This window comes from Caretta caretta, chromosome 8 (genome assembly GCF_965140235.1).
Source record: "Caretta caretta isolate rCarCar2 chromosome 8, rCarCar1.hap1, whole genome shotgun sequence".
Taxonomy (NCBI): Eukaryota; Metazoa; Chordata; order Testudines; family Cheloniidae; genus Caretta; species Caretta caretta.
In genome coordinates this window covers 78,801,279-78,828,222 of record NC_134213.1, presented here as the reverse complement: position 1 = coordinate 78,828,222, position 26,944 = coordinate 78,801,279, and the positions used below count along the sequence as shown (strand labels likewise).

General features: G+C 41.7%; 1 protein-coding gene across 1 annotated transcript in view; it reads left to right on the top strand.

The window, feature by feature from the left end:
* Positions 1-6,829: 6,829 nt before the first annotated feature.
* Positions 6,830-26,944, top strand: part of LOC125641291 (calcium-activated chloride channel regulator 1-like) — a 35,173-nt gene continuing 15,058 nt past the window's right edge. The window contains exons 1-9 of the mRNA XM_048861027.2: positions 6,830-6,979; positions 8,684-8,824; positions 9,299-9,449; positions 11,003-11,120; positions 13,713-13,890; positions 20,173-20,400; positions 23,197-23,421; positions 24,354-24,531; positions 26,034-26,140. Coding sequence (XP_048716984.2) covers positions 6,830-6,979; positions 8,684-8,824; positions 9,299-9,449; positions 11,003-11,120; positions 13,713-13,890; positions 20,173-20,400; positions 23,197-23,421; positions 24,354-24,531; positions 26,034-26,140 — 1,476 coding nt within the window. The remainder of the gene's footprint in view (positions 6,980-8,683; positions 8,825-9,298; positions 9,450-11,002; positions 11,121-13,712; positions 13,891-20,172; positions 20,401-23,196; positions 23,422-24,353; positions 24,532-26,033; positions 26,141-26,944) is intronic.

Sequence of the window (26,944 nt, the reverse complement as noted above, 5' to 3'; positions counted from 1 at the left end):
TAATTTTATAACCAGAATAGTGTTCACAAAACAGAATAGGATTTGCAGATTGAAATAGACACATACTAATCCATCACACAGGGTAATTATAGGCTGGTTAGCCTGACATCAGTCCTGGGCAAATTAATGGAAAAGCCGATATGAGATTCAATCAATAAAGAATTACATGATGGGAATATAATGAATATAAATGATGTGATTGTGATGGGTTGGATCACAGAAAACCCCTTGGGAACTGCCACCTGATGTGCTTTGACTACCTCTGAGTCTGTTTTCCCTGCCGTCTTAGGACTTCAGTGCCCTGCCTGGTTTGAGCAAGACAAGTTTGCCTACTGCAAACACAGCCCCAGGTTTGAACCACATCTCCCAACAGCTGCAGGCTTAACTGAAAACAGCTTAAGAAGTGTTCTTGTCTCTAACACTCAGATGCTCAGCTCCCAATGGGGTCCAAACCCCAAATAAATCTGTTTTACCCTGTATAAAGCTTATACAGGATAAACTCATAAATTGTTCGCCCTCTATAACACTGATAGAGAGATATGCACAGCTGTTTGCCCCCTCCCCCCCCCCCAGGTATTAATACATTCTCTGGGTTAATTAATAAGTAAAAAGTTATTTTATTAAATACAAAAAGTAGGATTTAAGTGGTTCCAAGTAGTAACAGACAGAACAAAATGAATTACCAAACAAAATAAAATAAAACAAGCAAGTCTATGCCTAATACAGTAAGAAAGTCATTACGGATGAAATCACACCCTCAGAGATGTTCCAGTAAGCTTCTTTTACAGACTAGTCTCCTTCTAATCTGTGTCCAGCAATCACTCACACCCCCTGTAGTTACTGTCCTTTGTTCGTCTCTTTTAGATAACCTTTGGGGGTGGAGAGGCTATCTCTTGAGCCAGCTGAAGACAAAATGGAAGGCTTAAATAGACTTTCTCTAGTGGGTGGAGACCCCTCCTCTCTCCTGTGCAAAATCCAGCTCCAAGATGGAGTTTTGGAATCACATGGGCAAGTCACATGTCCATGCATGACTGAGTTCCTTACCAGCCAGACCACATTCCTGAGAAAGCTCAGATGTGGATTGGCGTCTCCAAGTTCAGTGTTAGCTTAAGTGTTTCTTGATTGTGCACTTAACTTGCAAATTCCTTTCTAAAGAAGGTGACCAAATGCTTTACTAAGACTACTTAAAATTAAACAAGTACACAGCCAATATTCGTAACTTTGAATACAAAAATGATACATGCATACAAATACATGAATATATTCAGTCGATCATAACCTTTGCAGAGATATGTTACACAGCATATGTAGCATAAAACATATTTCAGTTATGTCCCATATATACATTCATAAGCATATTTTCATAAAGCATTATGGGATGCAATGGCACAGTGATTTTATGGAAAATAGGTCTTGTCAAACAAACCTCATTTCATTTTTTGATAAGATTCCAAGTGTGGTTGATTATGACATCCACACTGTTGTCTTTTACTTATATTTTGTAAGGTGTTTGACGTAGCACTCTGACATTCTGATTAAAAATTAGCACTTTACATTATCACTAGAGCACACATTAAATGGATTAAGAACTAGTTTACTTATAGCTCTCAGAAAGTAATTGTTGTTGGGGATTCGTCATCAAATGAGGGTGTTATCAGTGGGGTTACCCAGGCCTTGGTTCTCTACCCAATACGATTCAATATTTTTATCAATGATTTGGAAGTAAATAAAATCACTGCAGATAAAATTTAGTGATGACACAAAGATTGGGAAAGTGGTAAATAATGATGAGGCCATGCCAGTCATACTGAGTGATCTAGATAGCTAGGTAAGCTGGGCTGAGTCAAACAAAAATACATTTGAATGCAGACAAATGTAATATCATACATTTAGGAACAAAGAATGCAGGTCATGGAGAATGGGGAACTGTATCTCCGAAAGCAATGACTGTGAAAAGGATTTAGGGGTCAGAGTGGACAAACAATTCAAATGAGCACCCAGTGCTGTGCTTTGGCCAAAAGGTCTAATTCAATCATTGGGTGTATAAAGGGGGAGTTGTGAGTAGCAGCAAGGAGAAGGCTGCCTTTGTATGCAATACTGATGAGACCAATACTGGAATACTGTGTACAGTTCTGGTGTCTGCAGTTTTAAAAGGATGTTGGAAAATTGGAAAGAGTTCAGAAAATAGCTACAAGAATTATTCAAAGTTTGGTAAGTATATCTCAGTGTGACAGAGTTCAGAAGCTCAATTTATTTAGTTGATTTAAAAAAAATCAAGAGATGACTTTATTATGGTATATAAATACCTTCCTGGGGAGAATATACTAGACATTAAACCAAGGGCTGTAAGTTAAAGCCAGACAAATTCTAATTAGAACTAAGTTATACATTTTTAACAGTGTGAGTGATAAATCCTTGAAACAAACTGCCAAGGGAAGTGGTGGATTCTCCATCAGTTGAAGTCTTCAGATTGGCACTGGGCCTTTCTGGAAGACATGCTTTAGTCATCATAAAATTCCATCACCTGTATTATACAGAAGGTTAGACTAGATGATCTGATGGTCCCTGGTGGCCTTAAAATCAATGCATCTATGAATTGTGACTGCAGTTATATGCATTGTTGAAGTAAAACAGCTAAGCTGAGTGGAAGTGTTCTCTCTACAAAAAGGAAAGAAATTTAAATTACACATATTAGAATATAAAGTTACATACAGTACATAACAATTGTCCCTATTTTATTTGTATAGTAGATTTCAAATATTGGCAGGTATGACAAATTTCTACAGTTCTATTTAAACTAAAGCATCTAATGAAAACTAATAGGTCCTCTGATACATTCCATATGGAATTTCTCTCTCAAATCACATAGATTAGCACTGATCTGCCTTTGCCACTCAATCTGCATTTGTCCCATTCAGTAGAACATACAGGGCCAATCAGAGGGGGAGGCCAGGAAGGCCATTTGGCCTGGGCCTCAAGCTCAAAATGGGCCTCAAATTTAGACACTTGTTAATTTTTTGGCATTTGATAAGTTTTGCAACTTGTTTTTATGCACATCCCTATCAGACCAAAATGTGACACACTCTCTCAGCTTAGATCTACAAATTTAAGCAAATAAGAGATGTGATTTGGTAAAAGACATAATTTTTTTAATTGATACAGATTTTGTCATATTAAAGAGTATAAAATGTTCATAAATATTAATAAAAATATATTGGTTCTGATGGCACAATATTAAACCATGATGAACGTGTCCTCTCAGATCAGCTGATCATATAAACAAACCACTACTAGTGGGTGGTGCCAGATCAAGTGCGTGTTGAAAGGTAGAGAATTGGTACATTTTAGTGTCTTTACAGTTTTATGTCTAGCTGACTAAGGAATTATTTATGTGTGAGAATTCATCATTATTATCTTCATATGGTATCTAAAAGAGGTGACTGGTTGGTTGAGCCCTAGCTTGGTAGCTTGGGCATCATCATAGGCTTTTGTAGTCTATAGGCACAGATTCAAGATTAAAATTTGTGAGAACAATCTTGTACAGTGAGTTTCGTGAGGACACACGTTTGAAATTTTTCGACATTATCCCTGTCTGTATCCGTGTCTGTGTTTACTATATATATATATATATATGTGTGTGTGTGTGTCATTCCTTTGTCTTCAGCTCAGCCTGTTATATTATACCTTGCATGCTTGAGTTTTGATTCAGGGATAAAGATAACCTGACTGTTTCATTTTGTGTTTTTAATTAGTATTCCTTCGTTTTAAGTCTTATCAGCATTTGTGTACATGTTTACAAGTGTAGATAAGCCACCTATTTACAGCAGAATATTTCAAGTGTCGATAGGCTACATATTGACCAGATAGATCACTATGAAGAGGAGATTTGAAAGTGGTGTGCAAGCAAGAGACAGCGAAAATAACTGAGTGAAGCAGCAGCTAAGAGCTCAAAGCCAATAACTTCATTTCTCAAACCACTGGAAAACACACCTTACCCAACAAACAATGCTACAGATAATAAAAACTCTGCAACTGCAACAGGTGATATTTCAATGCCAATACCTGAACATGAGGACAGTAGTCAAGAAGGAGATGTGCCAACAGTAACAGATGCAGCAGAAGATCCTGTGTACGATCAAGAAACTCAACAGCAACAAGAAGATGTAGATCTTACGCAGCAAGAGAAATTCATGAGTACAACGGGTTTGACTGTGACTGACACTGGAATTATTGACAAGAGCAATGTTGCACAAATGCAATCTTTTCTTCAAATTAGTTGTTTTCAAATTCCAAGTAACATTCCACAAGATGCTGATAATCATGCTTTCCCTACTCATCTGCTGACAAAATCTCTTCCAAATGATGAGACCTGCACAAGAGACTGGTTATGCTGGAGTATGGAAAAACAATCTCTGTACTGTGCACCTTGCTTCATTTTGAACAAAAGTGCTGAAAATGCATCAGTTCCCTCTGATCAAGCAGGATGGAGCATCAACAGAGGTTGGAGGAAGTTGAAAGACCGAATACCATCACATGAGAGTTCAACATCACACAAAGAAAATTATGTGGCATGGAAATCAGCCAGTAAAGCAGCATCAGCTGAAAGTTCAGTTGAGAATTTACTCTTCTTGACTGAACTCTCTACAGAAACTAATAACTGGAAAAAACTTCTTGAGCGCATCCTGAATGTCATCCTTTTTCTTTCTGAGCGGGGATTGATGTTCTTTGGTTGCAGTCAACATATTGGTGATCGTGCACATGGAAACTTTCTAGGCATAGTTGAGCTCCTCAGCAAATATAACCCACTTTTATCAGAGCATGTTAAACGTGTTTGAGAATCGCAAGAGAGTCAAAGCGTATGCAAGTCCATTATCTCTCCACACGCATACAAAACAAGTTTATTGAGCTATGTGGGTCATTCGTACAAACAACAATTCTTGATGAGATTCAAAATGCCAAGTATTTTTCAATCATTGTTGATGCCTCTCCAGATTGTTCTCACAAGGAACTGACTACTATAGTTATTCAATATGTTAAGATTGTAGACAGCTCAAAATTTTCAATTGAGGAAAGGTTTATTTTTAATAATTTCATGAGAAAAACTGGAAAAGAAATTGCTGATCGAGTACTAGCAATTCTAGAAGGTTTTAAGTTAGATTTTCAAGTCTGCATTGGTCAAGCCTATGACAATGGATCTAATATGGCTGGGAAGTACAAAGTTCTGCTTGAGCATAATTCAAACTGTATTTTCTCCAGCTGTGGAAACCACACACTAAACCTTGTAGGTGTTGACTGTGCTGAATCATGCAAGGAGACAATTACTTACTTTGGGACTGTTCAGCAAATGTACAATCTCTTCAGTAGCAGTCCACAAAGGTGGGAAATTCTATAGCAATATCTTCCTGTTTCACTGCATAGGATGTCCAAAACTAGATGGTCTGCACAGATTGATGGTGTTCAACCAGATGCGCAGCATTTTAATTCAGTGAGAAAGGCTTTAAATGAGCTTGAATCTCTCAGTCTCACTGCACAGGCTTGTGGACGAAGCTACTTACAATGATCCACCAAACTAATCTGGTAGTTGAAGCATGCAATGCTACACTTGATGTTGAGAGGGATAACCTTGAAAGTCTTATCAATGACATTCAACAGATTTGTGAACAATGGGATGCGATCCTGACTGAGTCCAAATTAGTAGCACAGAATATTGGCATTTCATCTGAGTTCTCCATCAATCGCAACTTACTTACTGAATCCAATGCCGAGCAGCATTATAGGGTCAATGTCTTCCTTGTCATCACTGAATCTATTCAGTCAGGTCTTACACGTTGATCTGAGTCACTGCGACTAATTTGTATCCTTTTTGGGTTTCTTTGGCAGTTCAACAGCCTGAGTAATGAAGATCTACTTTCTGCAGCTGAACAATTTCAGTAACAGTACAAAAAAGAAATCTCAAAAGATCTCAGTGACGAGGTCATCTTCCTCAAATGAATATACTCCACGAACTTTAAATTGGATTGCAAGCCAAAGGAATTGCTTCAAGAAATACTTGAACTTGGACTCTCTGGTGTGTTTCCGAATATCACAATTGCATTGCATATTTTTGTCAGTTTGCCTGCATCAGTGGCTTCAGGTGAACACACCTTCAATGTGTTGAAGCAGGTAAAGAGCTATCACGGTTCAACTATAAAAACAATGAGGAGGCCGCGGCACCTCAAAGACTAACAGATTTATTTGGGCATAAGCTTTCATGGATAAAAAAAAAAGTTCTTCAGATGTAAGAAGTGAGTTCATTACCCATGAAAGCTTATGCCCAAATAAATCTGTTTGTCTTAAAGGTGCCACTGGACTCCTCGTTGCTTTTGTGGATATAGACTAACACGGCTACCCCTCTGATACATTCAACTATGGGAAAAGAGCATTTGAATGGGATCGTCATGCTTAATATCAACTGTGACATTGCACAAAAGCTAGATTTTTCCTTAATAATTAGTGCATTTGCACAGAAAAAGGCTAGAAAAGCATTTGTTAAATAAAAAAATTCAAATTGTCTCACTCTTCTTTTGGTGCCTTATTTTGTTTTCATGAGTTGGAAATAGATACGGAAGTAGTTCAGGTTTAGATCATTACAGTCTTTGGGAATTTCTCTAGTGTATTAATATATAACCTGACACCATCAGATTGAACGCAGTTATGCAACCTGGATTTACACAGCAGATCCATATATACTTGCCATAAAATGTACAAAGCCTTCATGTGAATCAGTAATTGTACAAATAGCACTGCTGTGCCATCATTTTTATAACAAAAAATTGTGGGGAACGGGACAATGAGGGTGTTTAAGAGCTTTGTTCTTTTATTTTTAGTACCTATGGTGAAAAGTTCTACAGTACAGCTGAAAAATGGTGGCTACGAGGATATTGTTATTGCAATTAACCCTGAGTTACCAGAAGATCACAATATCATTAGAAACATACAGGTAAGAACATTTGTATATTTGTCATTCAGTGATATTCAGACTTCCAGGTTATTTCTACCTCTAGATTAGCAGTAATCCTAAAAGACCAGTTCCATTTCCCATTAATGTCAAGTTTCAGAGTAGCAGACGTGTTAGTCTGTATTCGCAAAAAGAAAAGGAGTACTTGTGGCACCTTAGAGACTAACCAATTTATTTGAGCATAAGCTTTCGTGAGCTACAGCTCACTTCATCGAATGCATAAAGTGGAAAATACAGTGAGGAGATTTATATACACACAGACCATGAAAAAATGGGTGTTTATCATACACATTGTAAGGAGAGTGATCACTTAAGAGTGGGGTCTCCTGCTGGTAATAGCTCATCTTAAGTGATCACTCTCCTTACAATGTGTATGATAAACACCCATTTTTTCGTGGTCTGTGTGTATATAAATCTCCTCACTGCATTTTCCACTTTATGCATCCGATGAAGTGAGCTGTAGCTCACGAAAGCTTATGCTCAGATAAATTGGTTAGTCTCTAAGGTGCCACAAGTACTCCTTTTCTTTTTATTAATGTCAAGGTTTTTTTATTATTATTATTATTTTCATGGGAGCAAGATCAATTCTACGGTTACTAAATTTGTTCTTTGCTTGAATTTTTATTCAGATGCTGCTGTTAATGAAATAAGTGTACTCATCTCTTGAATTTTAACAGGAATATTATGGCTCAAGGTCAGGCTGATAATATGTATCACCTCCTTCTTAATTACTTCTTTCCAAAACATGAGTACTTAGACTAGAGAATTTCCAGAACATGGATATTTAATTTCCAATTACTTCAGCTCCATTACAGAGTTTGCCATTTACTTTTATCCCTCCTTTCTCCCTGTCCTTGCAGGCATTCACTGTGTTCTTAAACACCCTTGTTGTGTGTATATGTATGTGTGTGTGTGTGTGTATATGTATATCGTGATATTTCTGTTTTTCGTTATTCTTTAAGTTCTCAGTGTCACAGTGTAGATCTTTACTCCATGTTTACATGATTTGGTCATTGAGCATTCAGTTGCTGTAAAGAGAACAATAAACAGAGGAGGGCATAGCCATTAACTAGTGACCCCCAAAGTACTCAAGAGAGGTGGGGAAGGAACAAGGAGGAGGGAAACAGGAAAATAGTGACAAAGTAGTTCCCACTGTAGAGGCAGGAAGAAAGTAGAACCTAATACAAGTAGAACAGAGAAATGAGGAATCCCAGGGAGAAGAAAAAGGAAACCACAGGATATTACTTACAATTTATCATTTTATTTTATTAATCAAGCACCACAGTACACTTTACAGATTAATGAAAAGGATTAGTCCAGGACTGAACCATCCATCACCTCAAGCCCATGTAACTTTTTTGAAGAAATGTCATGTTTGGAAGGATCTCTTTCAGGTTTTATTTTAAGGGATAGATTCTGGTTTTTATCATAGCCCTGAGCAAGGGGCAGTGTATATTTGTACTGTCCTAGGAGCAATCCAGAGTCTTTCAGAGTTACAATTTGATTTCTCCTTGCTCCATGAGGGAAATAATCTGTCCCAGCCCTTCCCTTGGCCAAGATTGGTTTCTTTCTATGCCTTCACATATTTAGTGTTACTTTATGTACTCTTCTTTCCTGGCCAGGCTAAACTACTCATTGCCTCTACTGTTCAATTTGTGATTCATAAATCTTTTCTTTCCCTCCCAGGCCATGATCAAAGAGGCTTCTACTTACTTGTTCCATGCTACAAAACAGAGATTTTTTTTCAAGGCTGTAAAAATTATAATTCCTCTGCATTGGCTGCCAAAACCTGACTATTTAAATGTAAAAACAGAGTCATATGATAAGGTAAGACTTAGAGTGCCCTTATAAATCAAAAATATATGTTGTGTTCATACGCTTAAGACGTAGGGTCTTGTCTACAAGGTAGAGTAATGCACACTATGGAGGTATAATTTCTAAAACACATTAATGTGTTGCTCATTAATTGGTCCTTGTAGAACCTGCTGGTGTGCACTAAGCGTTCCCTGATGCACTTTAATGTAGTGCTGCACTTTAGAAATCACACACACACATCCCCCGGTAGTGCGTGTTACCCCACCGCGTAGACAAGACCTAAGTTTTTCCAATAATGAGGGAATATAAATTGCTATTTTTAGAATTTGTATTCCCCTCTTGTGCTCAGTCCTGCAGTCCTTACCCAGGGAAACAATCAATGGGAGTGTTGCGTGAGTAAAAGCTGCAGGATGAGCCCATTCAACAGAATCATCTACCACCCTCTATTTCCTCCTGCTCTTTAAACAAGGGCTATTTTATTTTTAGGCAGATGTTATCGTGGCTAATCCTTTCTTGAAGTACGGAGATGATCCCTACACGCTGCAATATGGAGGATGTGGGGAAAAGGGACGATACATTCATTTCACTCCCGACTTCCTGTTAAAAGACAATTTGAATAACATCTATGGATCACGAGGTAGCACCATCTATTGGACCTTAATTTTCTGCCTTTGTAGTTATAAATATGCAATAGCCAAGATTTTCCGGAGTGACTAGTGATTTGGGATGCCTCCGTTTTTGGTTGCCCAAGCTGCAAAACTTTAAAAGAGCCTGGTTTTTCACACAGTGTTGAACATCAGGCTCCCTGGATGAGTCTTAAGTTGAACACTCAGAAATGGGGGCACCTAACATTACCAGTCTCTTGAAAATTCTGGCTAATATTTTTTCAGTAAATGTGAGTTGTTTGTCCTCTTAAATCATTGCTTTGACTTGGAATAATCTATATCCTAACATTACAGTGCAGTAAACTAATCTGAGAGTTGCAGTGGGTGTAACCTGGTGAATATGCAGGTAAAACCAGTCTCAGAGGATTCTAGAATAGACCAAACGCTCATGAGCGGATCCTGCTCTGAGGACGTGAAGGTTTTTATTGGAACTTCTGAAAATCACATTTGCCCAACTACCCTTCTTGTAAGTGTACATTCACAAGGAATTAACAATATTCCCATTTTGATTTCATCAGCACATTTTTTGGCTGCATGAGCATTGCCTATGCGAGGCCATTAATAAACAAATAAAAAAGTCCCAAAAGAGACCTCTCAGTTTTGTGCAGTGTAACTTCCTGTCATTAACAATGACTTTCTCCTATGTCCATTTAACCAATATACTGTCCAATTTATTTATCTCTGTTCCATACACAAGTTAGAATAAATCATTTATGTGTTTCTTTTAAAATAGAGCTAGGTCAAAACCAGCCCCTCAAATCTGAACCCTGGTAAATGTGCAAGGTTATTGGGATTCAAATCCAAGACGAAACTGCATTAGCTTGGATCAAAAATTTAGAGGTTTGTTGGCCTAAAATGGTGGAAGTCTCACAAGAACAGTCTTTCTCATCAGATTTCTGGCAGTTTGGGACAAAAATCTCCTTAGAATAATTCATTGGATTCTAGTTAAATCAAATACAAACGCAAATTCTAGCCAAGTGAAGCATTGAACTCAAACCTTGAATTCTGGTTTAAACTTAATCTGATCTGAGCTCTGCTTCCTTGGCCCATCTTTAGTTGAAAGCTTTAGTTAGACAACATTATATACATTCTCCATGTCAATGGCTTTTCCAACACCTGCAAGAAAGGGGTTAGATTGTCTTGGTGAGATAGTTTGGTTTTCTGCAAAAGTATTCTGGTTTTTACACCTTTTCCTTTGTGTTATATAAGAGCCAAGAATTATTATTTTAAAAGACATGGGTAACATGAGAAACCTTGCTTGATACCTGGAATAGTCAGAAGCTACTGTATGGAAAAAGATCTTTACTTTAGGTCTGTTAATATTCTGGGAGGATTAATCTGAACACAGTGATCTATTTGGGTTTAAAGCCGGATCCCACAGTGAGTCCTGTGTGGGCACAGGGGTATGTCCAAGCAGAGACAATTGTAGGATTGGGCCTAAATTTGTTTAAATGATCTATGGAAATATAAAGTAAACTATAAAGTGTTGTATTTAGAATTCACAAATGATCCTATTCTTCCCCAGCTAAAGTTTTTGTCCATGAATGGGCCCATCTTCGTTGGGGAGTATTTGATGAATATAATAACGATGCACCTTTCTATGTGTCTGTAAACTCTGGAACAGGAAGTGTTGAAGCAACTAGGTAACAATGTTTTATATTTTATCTTCAGCTGATGAAATTTTAAATACCTCAGTGATACTTGGCACATACTGGTTATCTGTGTTCAGTCTGTACTTTGAGCCACGTGCGAAAAGTCTTTAATCCTTGAAAGTCTTGTTCATAGGATTAAAAAAGAAGATTATACAATAATGTTTAACTAACAATATTGCTGGCTACAGATCAGTCTCATTGAATTATCACTATCATTTTGTAATGTGTCACATTTTTATTACTAAATGAGCTTTTAATTTAGGTGCAATTTATAGGTGCAATTTAGGTGCAAATTTTACAGATTTGAGTTACCTTCTCTACATTTTGATTTACCATGGCTTTATCAAATAGCAGTTAGCATGTAGTAAATAAGAATGTTTTCTCAAGTTCCTCGGGGGGGGGGGTGTGATCCTTGAAATTCCAAAACATTCTTACTAGTTCATGTTTAGTGTTATCTAAATATTAAAAAGGGACATGGTCAAAGTGCACACCCCATTATTGCCATGTTATAGTGCTATTACTATTTTATGATAATGTTCTCTAGATTCTGCATATTTAAGTGGTGTTTTTAAAATATACAGTTCTGTCAATGAGAAACAAAAAAACAGAGTGAGACTGGATATCTCAGAGGGTTGGAAATGGGATACAGAACTTTTCACCTCTCAGGCACTGATCTGAACTGGAACCAGTTTGGTAGGGCCTTAAACTCATCACTATCGGCCAGTCACTTGTTGACCACTGTGAAACGAATTGGTGTTTTCAGTCCAATTCCTAATGGACAAGTATCAACATCACCAAACTTCTGAACTGCAATTGGCACTCCAATTGGCAATCACCACTGAAGGAGACTGCGACAGGGCTCCCTGCTCCGCCCTTTCAACCACCACAAACTGGCTGGACACTTTCCAGATTTATAAGCATGAGAGTGTTATTTATTAGGACCCTTCCACCAGTTCATCAGTACAGCCTTGGGCAGCAACATACCAGTGTACGTAAACTTCCCCATAGCCCACTCTCTGGTGTGGCAGAGGAAAAGATCTCCTCAGCTTCTGTATCTCCTGGCATCCTCCCTCTTGTACTTCCGTCCTGCCTCTTAACTACTCCCAGCTGATGGATTGATTGCTCTCATTAGCACATCAGCCCTGTGTCTTATTAAGCCATTGAGCACCCATCTCCCAGTTAAGTCCACTCCAGGGGGAATAGATAGTACCTTAGTGATCAGAGTCTTGGGTGAGCTATAGCCTTAGAACTCTGTCCCAGAGGCAGTGATTGAATGGGCATGGAGAATGTAGTACCAGTTGACCTCAGGAGAGGGTCCTTCATGTCTGGATTGATGCATATTGATGGAATAATGGAGGCACTTGCATTGTTATTCTTCACATAGATGGTGTTTGACACACAATCTGTAAATAACCCCGCCCACACTCCACCCCCTGATCCCCTCCTGCTTCCAGCCGTGCTCTGTTGTGACTCTTCCTTCTCATGTAGCCGGGGCCCAGGACCAGAACCAGGGGGGACCTGGGGGCCATAGCCCTCCCACTTTTTGAAAGTGAACGGGCCTGGCCAGACCGCATCCCTTCCCCTCCTCCTCCCCCATCAAGCCCCAACCCCGTCCAGGCCAGCACGGAGTCCAGCCGGGGAGACCAGACAGCTGTGGGAAGCCATGGCAGACCTGCCCAGGGTGCGGGGGGGAGGCTGAGAGCAGCCCTCAGCCCAAGTCTCGGCTGCCTGGGAGAGGAGGAGGGTCTGTGACGCTGCACCAGCTCCCTACAGCTGCCCGCACGGTTCTCCCCAACCCGGGAGGGGCCTCAGAGTTGCAGCCTGGCCACAGTAAGAGCTGCGCAGGCAGCTAAGAGGAACCATGGACCCTCCACCTGCCCATCCAGCTCTTATAATGGCCAGGCTGCGGCTCTGAAGCCCCACACCCTGGCTGGAGCCAGGTCGGGGAGAGCTGCGCAGGCAGCTGTGCAGAGCCTGGGACCCTCCACCTGCCCAGGTCGGGGGGCCTGTGACACAGGCCGGGGGCTGTTTCCGCCTCCACCTTGGGTGGGAGCCTCCAGACCTCCCATTCTTGCCCTGGGGTTGGTGGGGGCTGGCCTGCAGCCAGGGACTCCAGGCGGCTGGAGCCGGTACTCGTGTCGCCCGCCCACCTGGCGCTCTGGGAGGGGAAGGTGCGCTGCCCACCCACTGTGCTGGGGGGCTGTGCTCAGCTGCCTACTCGCCTGGTTGCCTGCCATTCTGGGGCTAGGGGCTGCGCTGCCTGCCTGCCCACCGGGCGCTCCAGGACTGGCAGGGAGAGGTGCTCGAGTGGCCCGGGGCTGGCGGGAGTGGGGGAGCCTCTGCACTCCAGAGGGGGAAGGTGGGCAGGAGGGGTGGGGCCCCAGGCAGAAAAGGCGAGGTGGCCCAGGAGATAGCTAGCCTCCCCGAGACTGTGGTTCACCCACTGCCCATGGTGTCTAACTAATGCCAGTCATGTTTGGAGGCTTTGGGCCTACAATGATTCAAATAATAAATAACAGATTCTTATTTGTTGATTATATGTGGCTTGTTAGCTAAGCCTCTTTCTATCTCATCTTCCTTCAGATGTTCAGGTGATATCACTGGTAAATACATAGTCCAAAGCTGCACGGGAAACAGCTGCACGACAAGAGAATGCAAATATGATCAACAGACAAAGCTGTATGAAGCTGGATGTAAATTTGTACCAGATAAAACACAAAATGCCCTAGCATCTATAATGTACATGCAAAGCCTCCCTTCTGTAAGTATTGTTATTGCTTTTTCACCCAATTGGATAGCCAATATTTGGGGTCTTGTAGGTTGTTTCCATTAGGAGAAACTGATATGTAGTAAAGTATTTCTTTGATGCAATCTGGTTTGTTTACAAAGAATATACATAAAGTCCTGTTACTCTGAAGATAGCAGGAATCAAACAACAGGAGGTACTTTCTTTGTTCACAGTTCCAAGCCTTTTTCCACCCATCACTCTGCCCAAAAAACTTCCCCTCTGCTTTCTGAGCAACATTTCCAGTCCTTCCCTCCCCATGCCCAACATTTGCTGAAGTATTGTGAGGTGAATCCACAGGCTTTCATTAACCTTGTCATTGCCAGGCCTATTTGCCTCATCACCCACCCATCCTGCGTGCGCATGTACACACACAAAAAGGATCTTACTTAGGTCTCTGCTTTGCCCTGAAGCTCTCCTCTACTGAGAGACAAAGTCTGTATTTCAGTGAGCAACCCAGTCCTATGCCGGACACAGAAGGAGAAGGTCTGGAGAGAGAGGTATCACCATGAGTTGGGGGTTGATGTCCTTCATGGCATGGAATCATCGTAGAGATGCACAATCCATGACCAGGGTGAATTAATTGCCAAGAAGGTAATATTGGAGTGCCTCCATGGCCCATTTCACAGCTAAGTCCTCTTTTTCTATAATGGAGTAGGCCCCTCTTGGGAACAATTTGTAACTCAGAATGGGATGTTCCTCACCATTAACCACTTGGGAGAAGACAGCCCCGAATCCAGCTTCAGAAGCATCAGTGTGTAGGAGGAATTTCTTGGCTGTATAAAATGGGCTCTGTACAAAGGTGAGCCTTTTGTTGCTGAAAGACCTTCTCACAGGTTTCCGTTCAACGGATCTTTCTCAGGCTGCTGTTCTTAAGCAGATTATTGAGAAAGGCAACAATAGATGAGAACCCTGCTACAAACTGGTAGTCGTATCCTGCCAGGCACTGCCCATGACCTGCTGTGGACACAGACCATGGGAAGTCCCACCTTCAGGGGTCTGACAGACAGCAGCCCCATGACTTCTGGTTGGCTCCCCACCCTATATAAATCTAAGGGGCATTCCAGGAAGTGTCCAGGGAACAGCATGCCATGACTTCTCCCTGCTCCAATCTCAGCTTGATTGGGACTTCACCTTCTGACTTGGACCCCAAAATGTGACTCGGACTCTGACCCTTGGTACTGACTCTGCCTTGGAACCTGACTATGCACTCCCCAGCTGCTCTCTATCTCAGATATTGAACCTGGCCCTTGTTGCTGCTAACACCACCTAGCAGAAGGTTCACATGAGCTACAGATAGGCCTTCCCCAGCTTTCTATGGCTTTAAGAGATTGACATTCTGACAGGGCAATGTCCTGATCCTGTCTTCTCTCTGTCTGCAGAGACTCAGGAACCTTAAGTTGTCAAACCCCCCCCCGTGCAGTTTATTTGCATTTGCTCTTCCCACACCCTTACCGATCCATGTACCATCATTATTTACAGTTTCAGTTTCTCCTCAGTTCTCTGAGGAGAGGAGAGGGAAGGGAAGGGATCTCGCTACCCAGAGATCCTTCCTGGTTTTGGCTCTGCTAGTCTGCCTTTCGCACCCCTGCACTGCCTTCCTATGCCTTTTTCTACCTCCTGTGTTAATGGGCCAATTTGCTCATTAGTGCTCCCCCAGCCCATTCTAATCCACTAATTAGGCTCTGTCAAGTCCACCCGGGGTGGGGGGGGAATTAATTGGTGTTTGTGTCCAAAGCACTGGCTCAGCTGTTGGTTCCCTCGGGCCCTTGAAGACCATGGGGCTCAGGGTGCCTTTGTTCGATCCCACATCCATTTACTTTGGGAGAAGGATCGCGGCTCCCACTTCTTCTACTCCCTGGAGAAAAAGAAGGGGGCTAAGAAGCATGTCACCTGTTGGCAGAGGATGGCACTCCCTCACAGATCTGGTGGAGATGCATGTGAGGGCCAAGACCTTCTATTCCAGCCTATTCTCCCTGGTCTGACTGACACCGATGCCTACAGGGTTCTCTGGGATGGAGTCCTGACAGTCAGCGCAGGTGACCAGGACCGGCTGGAGCTGCCTCTCACTCTGACCAAGTTCTCAGAAGCCCTCCATCAGATGCTCACTAATAAATCTCCAGATATGGACGGGCTGACTGTGGAGTTCTACCGCGTGTTCTGGGACATCCTCAGTCCAGACCTTGCCATCATCTGGGCTGAGTCCTTGGAAGTGGGGTGACTCTCCTGTTGTGCAGGCAAGTTGAACTCATCTTGCTACCCAAGAAGAGAGACCTCTGTGACCTTTGGAATTGGCATCCCATCTTGGTTCTGATCATGGACTACAAGGTCATAGCAAAGGCCATCTTGCTGCGGTTGGAGTCCGTGCTGGTGGATGTGGTCCACCCCACCAGACCTGCCCCATCCCAGGCAATGCTATCTTCAACAATCTTTATCTGGTCCGGGACCTCCTTGAGGGAAGGTGTAGGGATGGTCTGTCATTTGCCGTCCTGTCCCTTGACCAGGAGACAGGGTGGAACACGGTTATCTCCAGGACATCTGTGGGCATTTGGCTTCAGGCCCCAGTTTGTGGGTTTTCTCCAGGTCCTGTATGCCTCCGTGGAGTGTTTGGTCAGGCTCAACTGGACTCTGACCAAACCTGTCAGCTTTGGGCAAGGGGTGTGTCAAGGATGTCCACTATCAGGCCAGCTGTACACTCTGGCCATTGAGCTCTTCCTCTGTCTCCTCTGTAGAAGGTTAACAGGGTGGGTGCTCTGTGAGCCAGAGTTGCAGGTGGTCCTGTCAGCGTATGCTGATGACATACTCCTCATAGTCCAGGACCTGACTGACCTGTCGCAGGTTGGAGACCCGCCAGGCTATCTACTCGGTGGCCTTCTCCACTCCAGTCAACTGGGTCAAGAGCTCTGGCCTGGTGGTCAGGGACAGATGGTAGCGAGTTCCCTCCCACCCGTGATTCAGGTTATTCGGTGGAGCGTGGGGACGCTGCTCTATCTGGGCATTTATCTTGCCGCCACCCATCCCTCTCCACTAGAGAACTAGCAAGATTTGAAGGGCAGAGTGGCTGAGCGGCTGAGGAGGTGGACAGGACTGCTCCAGTGCCTTTCCCTATCAGGGAGGGCACTGGTGCTCCACCAGCCGGTACTGTCCATGCTCTGGCACCGGCTCAACATCCTGAGCCCGGTCCTGGATATCCTGGCCCGGCTCCAGAGGTTAGCTCTGGAATTCTTTTGGCCAGGACTGCTCTGTGTCTCTGTGGGGGGTTTGAGTCTTCCCCTGGAGGGGGAAGGACAGAACCTGATCTTCCTTTGCAGTCAGGTCCATCTCCTCCACCTCCAGGCCCTGCATAGACTCCTTTATGCTGCACTTAGTTCAGCATGGAGCACGTTGGTGCACGCCTTCCTTCACCACATCTGAGTGCTCCAATGTGACTGACAGCACTTTCATCTGCCTCCAATGGGTCTTCCGCTAGACTCTACCAGGGTTTCCTCCAGACCTGGAAGCTGGTTTCGGTGACCAGGTCAGTGGCGGCCACCGGCAGATCTCCTCACAGAGGCCCTGCTACACAACCCCCTAACTTGGTGTGCAGGAGGCGGAGTCCCACCTGGTGCGCCAAAGGTTGGTCCTGGCAGGAACAACCAGACTTGGAGACCTTTTGGACTATGACTGGGGGGACTGGGTGGATCCCCTGGCACTTGGCCAGCGCTCTCCACCCCTCATACTCTCCAGCGTGTACTCCAGGAGGTGTATCTTATCACCCGCCTCTCAGTTTTTCCTTAAGCGGGTCCTGCGGGAGGGTGCTCCCCGCCCGCCCGCCCGCCCCAGACCCTCCAGAACTTGTTATTGGTCCCCTGCCCTGCGAGCTCCCCCACCGACCCCACAGCACCAGCACAAGTCCTGTAGTTTCTGTGCCACCAGGCAGGACCAGGCCCACAGAGATATCCAATGAGTTTAAAATGGCCACCTTGCCACAGGCATAAACCTTGCTATTGGAGGCATAATCCCATGCTGTCGCTGGGTCTAGCCCACAATAGGCAGCCTGTGGTCTGTTCTGGTCAAGTAGGTGATGGGTAAGACTGCTCAGTGCTCTGGCGGCCACCGTGCTACCCCTGCCACCCATTGAAAAATTTCAAGAAAAGTCACTGGATCATCTTAAGTCCCCATCTTCATGAATCTGACGGGTACCAGGGCCCAGGCCAGGTCTATGTCCACCAGACCCATGGCAGAAGCTTGGCGACTGTGGGAAGCTGCAGTCAGGTAATGCCCTGTTGCACCAACCTTTGTTGCTGTTGCTGCTGAGCAGCTAAGTCTCAAGTCAGTTGCTGCTACTGAGGGGCCAGTTGCTGTGGGATCTGCTGTTGCTGCTGGTGTTGGTGGGTGTTTTGCTCCACCATTGATTTCAGTAATTGCTCCATGTCCATACTGCTGGGGAGTCTCTTCCTTATGTGTGTGGGTTTTTTTGTTTTTTTTAAATGTCCTGACCTCTTCCCTTTCCCCCGGTGCTGGATCTGTGTCTGCATTCTTCCCCAAGTTTGTTCTGAATGGGCTGCCCCCTTGTGGCCCTTCAGGGTATGATTCATCCAGCTGCAGGTCTCTAATGATATTTTGCTATGTCTACGAGGTCCAAAGTAGTATTGCTTTTGCCCTCCGGCCAAGGCTCGCTTGAGTCCTGCCCCTTCCACAGAAATCAGGGGGAGGGATAGCTCAGTGGTTTGAGCATTGGTCTGCTAAACCCAGGGTTGTGAGTTCAATCCTTGAGGGGGCTGTTTGGGATCTGGGGCAAAAATTGGGGATTGGTCCTGCTTTGAGCAGGGGGTTGGAGTAGATGATCTCCTGAGGTCCCTTCCCTGGTATACTATGATCCTAAAACAAGAGAAAATACAACTCAAAACAGAGTTGTCCAATGAAACTTATGTGGGACCCAGCCTTTCTATTCAAGGCTTGTCTCCAAACAGTTCTTGCTTCTGCTGATCCCCCAGGATCTGGTTGTCCCTTCCAACAGGAGCTTGTCAGGCCAGCAAGCTGGCTCAGACTCTGATCTGCAACCAGGCTTCTCTCTGGAGAAGCGGAGTTCTGCTCTCCTTCCTGGGCAGCCCTGAGTTTAGCTAAGTTTCCTTTTATCTCCTCTCTCCATGCCTGACATTTGCTGCTGGTGTAGTAGGGTGGGGCCAACTGGATCCATAGGTTCTCATTAAGCCTTTCATTGCCAGTGTGGGGCCTATCTGTTCCATCACAGGGTATGGAAATACCCTGACATTGTGGAAACATTTGCTCCCTTTTGGGTCAGATAACAAAGTTACCCAGGTGGGGCATTTTCTGTTACAACATTGAGAAGGTTTATTCCTTTGTGACAGTCTAATCCTGTGATGTGCTAAACTCCCACTAAAATGTATGGATATTGAGTGTGCTCAGCAACTTGCTAGAGGCACGCTGCACCTTACTTCCGAAGCTTTGAAAATATTTTATGAGTTGAATTCTGCCCTGCTAGGAAAAGCAAAGGGGAACAGACACAGCGAGCTGTTCATCCTCTTTAAAAGTATTCCTGCCAGCCAGGAAGATCAGAGGGTTTTTGCTTTGAAATTTTTTCCCCCTTGTGCATGATTTTCCCCTGGCAGAGTGTGTTGTGTCCCAGGTGAGTTAGAGCCTTGTGTATCAATGCTCTGAGACTCCATGGTATCTACATAACTGTGAACTTTACTGATGATGTCTGATTTGCCAGGGCATCCTTAAAAACAGTGATTAAATACAGGTATGTCTACACTGCAATCAGAGGTATGATGGAAGCTCAGGTACGCATATTGGTGCTAGCTTTAATCTAGCTAGTGAGGCTAAAAATAGCAGCGAAGACATGGTGGCATGGACACTGGTGCAGGCTAGCAATGTGAAGTATATATCCAGGGTTCTGGGTAGGTTTGTACAGCCCATGCTGCCACATTTTTACTGCTATCAGTAGAGACACTAGCTGGATTAAAGACAGCATGTGTATGCCTGCCTGAGCTTCACTCATACCTCTGATTGCAGTGTGGACATACCTGTGTAACCCCTGAGACAGATTCTTGGGGAACGCTCTTCTTTGATGACTTTTTCCAAGGTCCAGGACATAGAAGGATTTTATTCTCTATAGCCCTTAGAGCAGGCAAAGAATTTCTGTATTTGTGGTTGTGGTGAGCAATGGAAAAATAGTAAACTGGGATTTGCTACTACATGTGTTCACTTGCTTTTTTCAATAATTTTTCTTCTCTACCAATTGGCTTTTTTTAGGTGGTTGAGTTCTGTGATCGAAGTACTCATAATGAAAAGGCTACAAATATGCAGAACAAAATGTGCAACTACCACAGCACATGGGAAGTAATTATGAACTCTCCTGACTTCAATAACACCTCTCAAATAAATAGCGCAAGTCCTCCATTTGAGACCTCCTTCTCATTGCTGCAGACCAAAGACAGAGTCGTCTGTCTAGTACTTGATGTTTCTGGGAGCATGACTGGGGTAAGAATAAACATATAAGTTCTTATTTTTAGCAGAACTGCTTAGAAACAGTTAGGCAGTTATAAAACAATGTGGTGTATATATATGACAATATTTTCCTTTGTCAATATTTCAGTAACCATCCTTTATTCTTTAAGAAAAAACTGAGGCCACTATTTCTCCCATTATACATATTTAGGGATTGCTAAAAGGAAACTCATCAAATTCCTAAAAATGATATGCCAGACTTGGTCTCTTTTTCTTTACAAAAGATAACTTTTGCTCCTCTTTTTAGTTTCAGATCCAGAATGACAGAACCACTGTACTTCCCCAAAACAGAAAATATATCATAGATGGAAGTTTCATGATATTATTCATATGTGACTCTCTCAAATTATTTTAAAAATCAATATATGTCACTAGGTATAGCAAAATAAAAATGAAATACCTTTCCTCATAATCATTCATCCTAATGAGTCAAAAATTTGGGTTGTCATAAAGTGATGCTGGATTAACCAGGGTGAGGCTTTTTTTTTATTTAAACTTAACACAATTCTCTTCTTGTAAAGGCTGCTTCAGGTGATATGAGCCTTTAAAGAGACTCTCAATCTGTTTAGGGCCTCAAATTTATCATTCTTAAAGTAAATCCAATATAACCTCCCTGAATAAGATGTGTTCATATGTATAAATAGCACGTAGAAGTGAGAGTCATTTGATAAGTTTGCCACATTTTTTGCAGTTTATCCTGTACCTTTTCAAGCTTCACCTGCTTTCTGCCCATAAATCCATCCCCTCAGGTTTTATTCTTACATTCCAAACCACTACCCAGCTTCCAAGAGCTATTTTTTATATGAACCTCTGATGTATTCTTTCCCTAATATACAGAATTTCCTCATCCCTAATGTATTTGTTTCAAACATTCAATCCTGAGCTAGTGACAACGTCTGTTCTCAAATATGTTACAACTTTCAAATTTGATATATCTCAGACCTTCAAGGCTAGAAATAGAACCTTCCCACCAGTATATCTCTGGGAAGAGAAGATCCTCAGCTTCCCTGTGGGAGGCACAACATCCTTTTGTGCCCTGGAGAGGCCCCAGATATCTCGCTTTAAAATGGTGGCATCTTTATGTCTGGAAAAAAACTGTAATTTTTAAAAGACTTTATGAGCCCTCTGTGGGTTGAATAATGATAACAAAGGCACCTGGCTTTACAGGTGGAGGGATACAAAGTAGTCCCAATATAAAAAAATTAAAACCTCTCTAAAACATTCTAAAAATACTTTTTTCTGTCATACCAAATATAGTCACTCAAAATTTCATCATCAAGAAACAACATTAGAATCTCCAGTTCATGCTATATCACACTATCATGTACTCCATATATATGATTATATGGTATAAATAAGAGTTCTACTATAGCTTTCTTTAAAATACTAATATTTTAGGTCTTCAGTTCAACAATCAACACAACTCCACTGAGGAGCCAAATGATGAAGTTTTGATAAAAAAATCTTAGGCTTATGGTATGGTATTTGCAAAGGATGGTGTATGGTATCCATCTTCTTTCTCAGAAAGATAATTTATGGGGCTTCAACAGGTTGTGAGTGTCTCTTAAAATATTTGACACAAACCCACAATAATGAATCCAATGAAAATGCACAGGAAGATGTTTAAAATGGCATATGGCGTATTTCTATGGCCTAGAGGGTACTATATAATGTTTTATATGCTTTCAGTTTTGTAATTCAGTATTTCTCAATATCAAATCATAATTTAATTTTCTTTGGGACAAAGAAAGGTATGGATTTCAAATAAGTGATGTATTTTGTGATGAGCTACAGTTGAGCAGAATGGAATTCAGAGGTCTTGAAAGTAAAGTACTAAACACTGTCTGAAAGCAGGTACCTTTTCCCTCTAGAGATAATACTTCAAATTCTAGATCACAAGTGAAAATGAATGTGGTGTTCTCTAATGATTATTTATACCCATCTCACAACCAAATGTTTTGATACAGCTGGCATTCCTTCTTCTGGAGAGATTTCAGATTGGAAAAGCTTATGTAGACTAGTACTATGAGCATTTTACTGTCATTAGCATCAAATTCACCCCAAAGCTATTAAGTGGCAAACATGTACTAGATTTCCAGAGATAAAAGATATAAATCAGCCCATCCCTTAATCTTAATATAGGAGAGGAAGAATATCCTTAACTAGATCAAGAATAATGACAGCTAGTTTTATAGAGAAAGGAAAGCTTCCAAGGGTAAACTTTCTCAGCTGGTTTTCAGCAATCTGTTCAAATATTTACATTTAAAATAAATTCTTTCACTGAAATTACCAAATTTTCAAAATGCCAGGAAACTGTGAAATAGAGGGGCTATCCTAATTCATAAGTAGGTTGAGTACTGTTCTCTGAGGCTGCAGCGATTTTATTTAAACAATGTGAAAGAAAAACCCGTATTTGTGAGGAATATCATCACATTATTAGAATGCTGTTTGGCTGACACAGTTATATATCTCCTAGATGTTTCAATATGCAGATACCCTTCCATGAAAGCAGAACATAGTGTACATCTCCACTGGTCTGGAAAGAATATGCCGGGGGATGATGTGTAAGGTAGTTTGGGGTACCCAGATATTGGGTATCTGTCTAATTTTCTATATTTTCCCCTCAAATCTCTCATCTACTCTATGGCAGGTACATTCCCATTTATCGGTACAAACTGAACAACATTAGTAATTGCTGTATTCTTGCTTTTTGCGATCTCTCTTGAAAAGCCTTGGTAGTTCTAAGTACATCCCTTTCTTCACCTGCAGAATAACCGCATTAAACGTCTTTACCAAGCTGCGGAGATATTCCTGCTACAGATTATCGAAATAGGTTCCTGGGTTGGAATTGTCACATTCCATTCTACAGCACAAATTAAAAGTAATCTACAACAAATAGTCAGTGATAATGTACGCCAGAATCTTATCGCACACCTGCCTACATCAGCTGGTGGAGGAACTAACATCTGCAAAGGAGTACGCAAAGGATTTGAGGTGAAGGAGAACTTGGGGGGAATGTATCCTGGAATGCAGTGATAATGAAATGGAATTAGGAGGAGAATAGTGAGTAGGAGTAGGGAGGTGATATCACCTCTGTGTACAGCAGTACTGAGATCATTACTGGAATACTGACTCTGGTATCCACAAAGGGGATGGGGAAACTGGAAGGGGTTCAGAAAGACAGCTACAAGAACAATTAGAGGTTTCTAAAATGTGTTTTATAGTGAGAGGCTTAGGAAGCTCAATCAAGTTAGGCCCTGAAACTGCTCCTATTGAGCTAAGAAATTAACAAGGCCCTGTTATGTTTATACTAGCAAAAAAATAAGATTGCTTTGAGAAAATCTTACAAGAATGCTTTGCCGGAATTTCAAGGAATTGTGCAGACGATCAAAATCATATAACTTCTCATATAGAAAATCCAAATTTTGTTTATTTTAACATTGGTTTAAGCATGGTTTTATTCTGAAACGGGGTTATGTAAAATGACACCTTCATGCTCCATGATTTCTCAAGTTACTTTCCAGAACAGAACTGTATTAAAGATAATTTTCCATAGTTTCAATGGGCATGGACAGGCTTCCACATGCCCTGTGCATATGCTGTCATTGGCTGCAGGACCTGGAGTGGGGGCCAGCAGACACACGTTACTACTACTTGGCATACTGTAAGGAGTGTGCTACCCTTAGACACCTCTCCTGTGAACCATCCTGCCCTGTACAGGCAGTGTAATTCAGACTCCTTCAATTCAGCTGTTGCCACATGACACAGCCTCCTACACCAGCACAATTCACACTTGTAAGGAAAAGATTTTGCTTTAAACTTGAACTTTAAGAGTTTCTCTTGATGTAGACACTGCCTGTGTTATAGCAGCTAACATTTACAATAAAGTCCTATGGCTAATACCTGAAATTTTCTTATCAATTCAGGTGATTAAACAAAAATACTCTAATCTTGATGGTTCTGAACTTGTACTGCTGACGGATGGAGAGGATTCAGGTATGAGCAGTTGCCTTACGGAGGTAGAAAACAGTGGATCAATCATTCACACCATTGCCTTAGGGCCAAGTGCTGCTCCACAACTAGAACAATTTTCAGACATGACAGGTAAGTAAGTTTATAAACTAATCCTACTTTTGGCATGCACACCTTAAGCATGAAATGTAAAACTAGAGTGGTTTACAACTTGTAATATGAAAAGAAAATAAGGTCAGCTAATTCCAGTCATAGTTACAGAATGTTTATTTTCAGCTGAATAAACACAACAATATTGGGAGCAATTGTTTATCTTTATCTGTTCTTGCTTTAAAAAAACTGTATCCTGATAACACCCTGCTAAATAGCAAGGTTTGATAATTATGTTACTGGAGGATGTTCCTCTAAACAAAAATGTTCCTGTTTAAGTGATTAACATTTTATTTCTGAGGTTTACTTAGCAGTAATATGCAAATCTATTAATGTCCTAAATAGTTAAACAATTACCAACTCACAAATAGTCACAGCTAGAGGGTTCTAGCTGAGGACTTAGCAACCACAGGCTCTACACTTACAACTAGGAGGCTCAGTCAGGTCTGCTTTGGATTTTTGAGTTGGAGCTGCACTGTTACTTTTACCTTCAGCCATTTTAAAGAAAGCCAGATGGGTTCAGGGTGAGGCTGCAGTACAGGGCAACTACCAATGGGAATTCCATGTGTTGATTTAGAATGTAGCTTTACTCTGAATAGTGACTATGTATAAATTGCACCTTCTTAGTCAACAGAGATGCTCATTTTGTGTATTCAGAGTCACATTTTCTTGCTTCAGGGACTTAAATAAGATTGCACTGCTTTTTACTCTTGTTAGCACTGTACAGCCAACATGGCTGTGGAAGAACAACCTGAATTCTGTTCTGGTTTGTGTAGTATAACAGAATAGTTCACTATGTTCTGATCACGGAATCTTTAGTGTTAAATGATTGTATGAGCCAGAAAGAACGCAGCTGGTCTTTCAGAGCCCAGTCTCAGCGGGCAGTGCTCACTGTTTTAAATAAATGGCCAGATTTCCAAAGACACTGAGCACTAGAAGTTCCCATTGGCATTATGGGTGCTCAGCACAAATGAAAAAGAGGCCCAAACGTTATATTTGTAAACTAAGCAGATTTGATCTGAGTCACTGAGAAGCAATAATCTTGGAATTCCACCATGTCATTTTTACAGAGGTGTTTTTCAGAGTGGAATTGCACTTTATAGGTCCATGGCTCAGAGTCCAGACTTACCAAGAACAGCCCATGAGCAAGTGAGCACTGTACTTGATGAAGTGCTACAGGTGACAATTCTTAGTCAGACCAAGCTAGGTGGAGTTAAAAAGTGAACAGATGGGATCATTTCCCAGGTCAGACTTGCTTTTTGCAGGAACTCTCTGGGTGTTTGTATTAATTGATTCCTCACCACACAGTGGTTCCTCCCTGCACTTATTTTGAGATGAATAAAGGATAATAAAAGATCAAAATTTGATTTATCAAACTAACACTGTGCTCTATAGCAACAGCTAAACAAACATAAGGCACATAACAAAAACCTACTGTTTTACAGTAAATGACTATTGTGATTATTTTAACCATCACATTTCAGGAGGCTTAAAGTTGTATGCCACAGATACAGTTGATTCCAATGGCCTAATTGATGCATTCAGTGGAATTTCATCAGGAAGTGGAAATACTGCTGAACAGTCTATTCAGGTCTGAGTTTCAAATTTGGTTTGTTTTTTCACATTATTAATCAGTTACTGATCAATTAAGAGTAATTTTAGTAGTCTCTAATCTTAACTATTGTACTGCCAGTGACTGATCTTAAAATATAAACTGATATTTGGAAATGGCAGTGGGAATTTTTGTGTTTGTGTGTGTGTGTGTGTGTGTGTGTGTGTGGTCTGTTATTAACAATAAAATGAAACAGATAGTGAAACAAAGAAAATTAAAATTTCTCACAATTAGCTAATGCAAAGGGACTTATATAGATAGAGGTAGTCAGAAATACCATAGTATGTGTGACAGGTTTCAGAGTGGTAGCCGTATTAGTCTATATCAGCAAAAACGAGGAGTACTTGTGGAACCTTAGAGACTAACAAATTTATTTGGGCATAAGCTTTCATGGGCTAAAACCCACTTCATCAGATGTATGGAATGGAAAATACAGTAGGCAGGTATATATACACAATACATGAAAAGATGGGAGTTGCCTTACCAAGTGGGGGGGTCAGTGCTAACGAGACAATTCAATTAAAGTGGAAGTGGGCTTTTCTCAACAATAGAATATGTGTATGTGTATGTTTGTAAATAAGTGATCTTGTCTTCCAGAGAATAGTTACTATACTAACGTTATCAATAATGAGGAAACTATCTTAACTGCTTCTCTTCTAAACAATAGATAACATTTTGATTCCCAGCTTTCCTGACATGTCTCATGATCTATTTCAACTCAGTGATGATTTCTTCAAAATAATTGAGGCTAGTAGTACTGAGTTATCCCCTCCTCCTATTTCT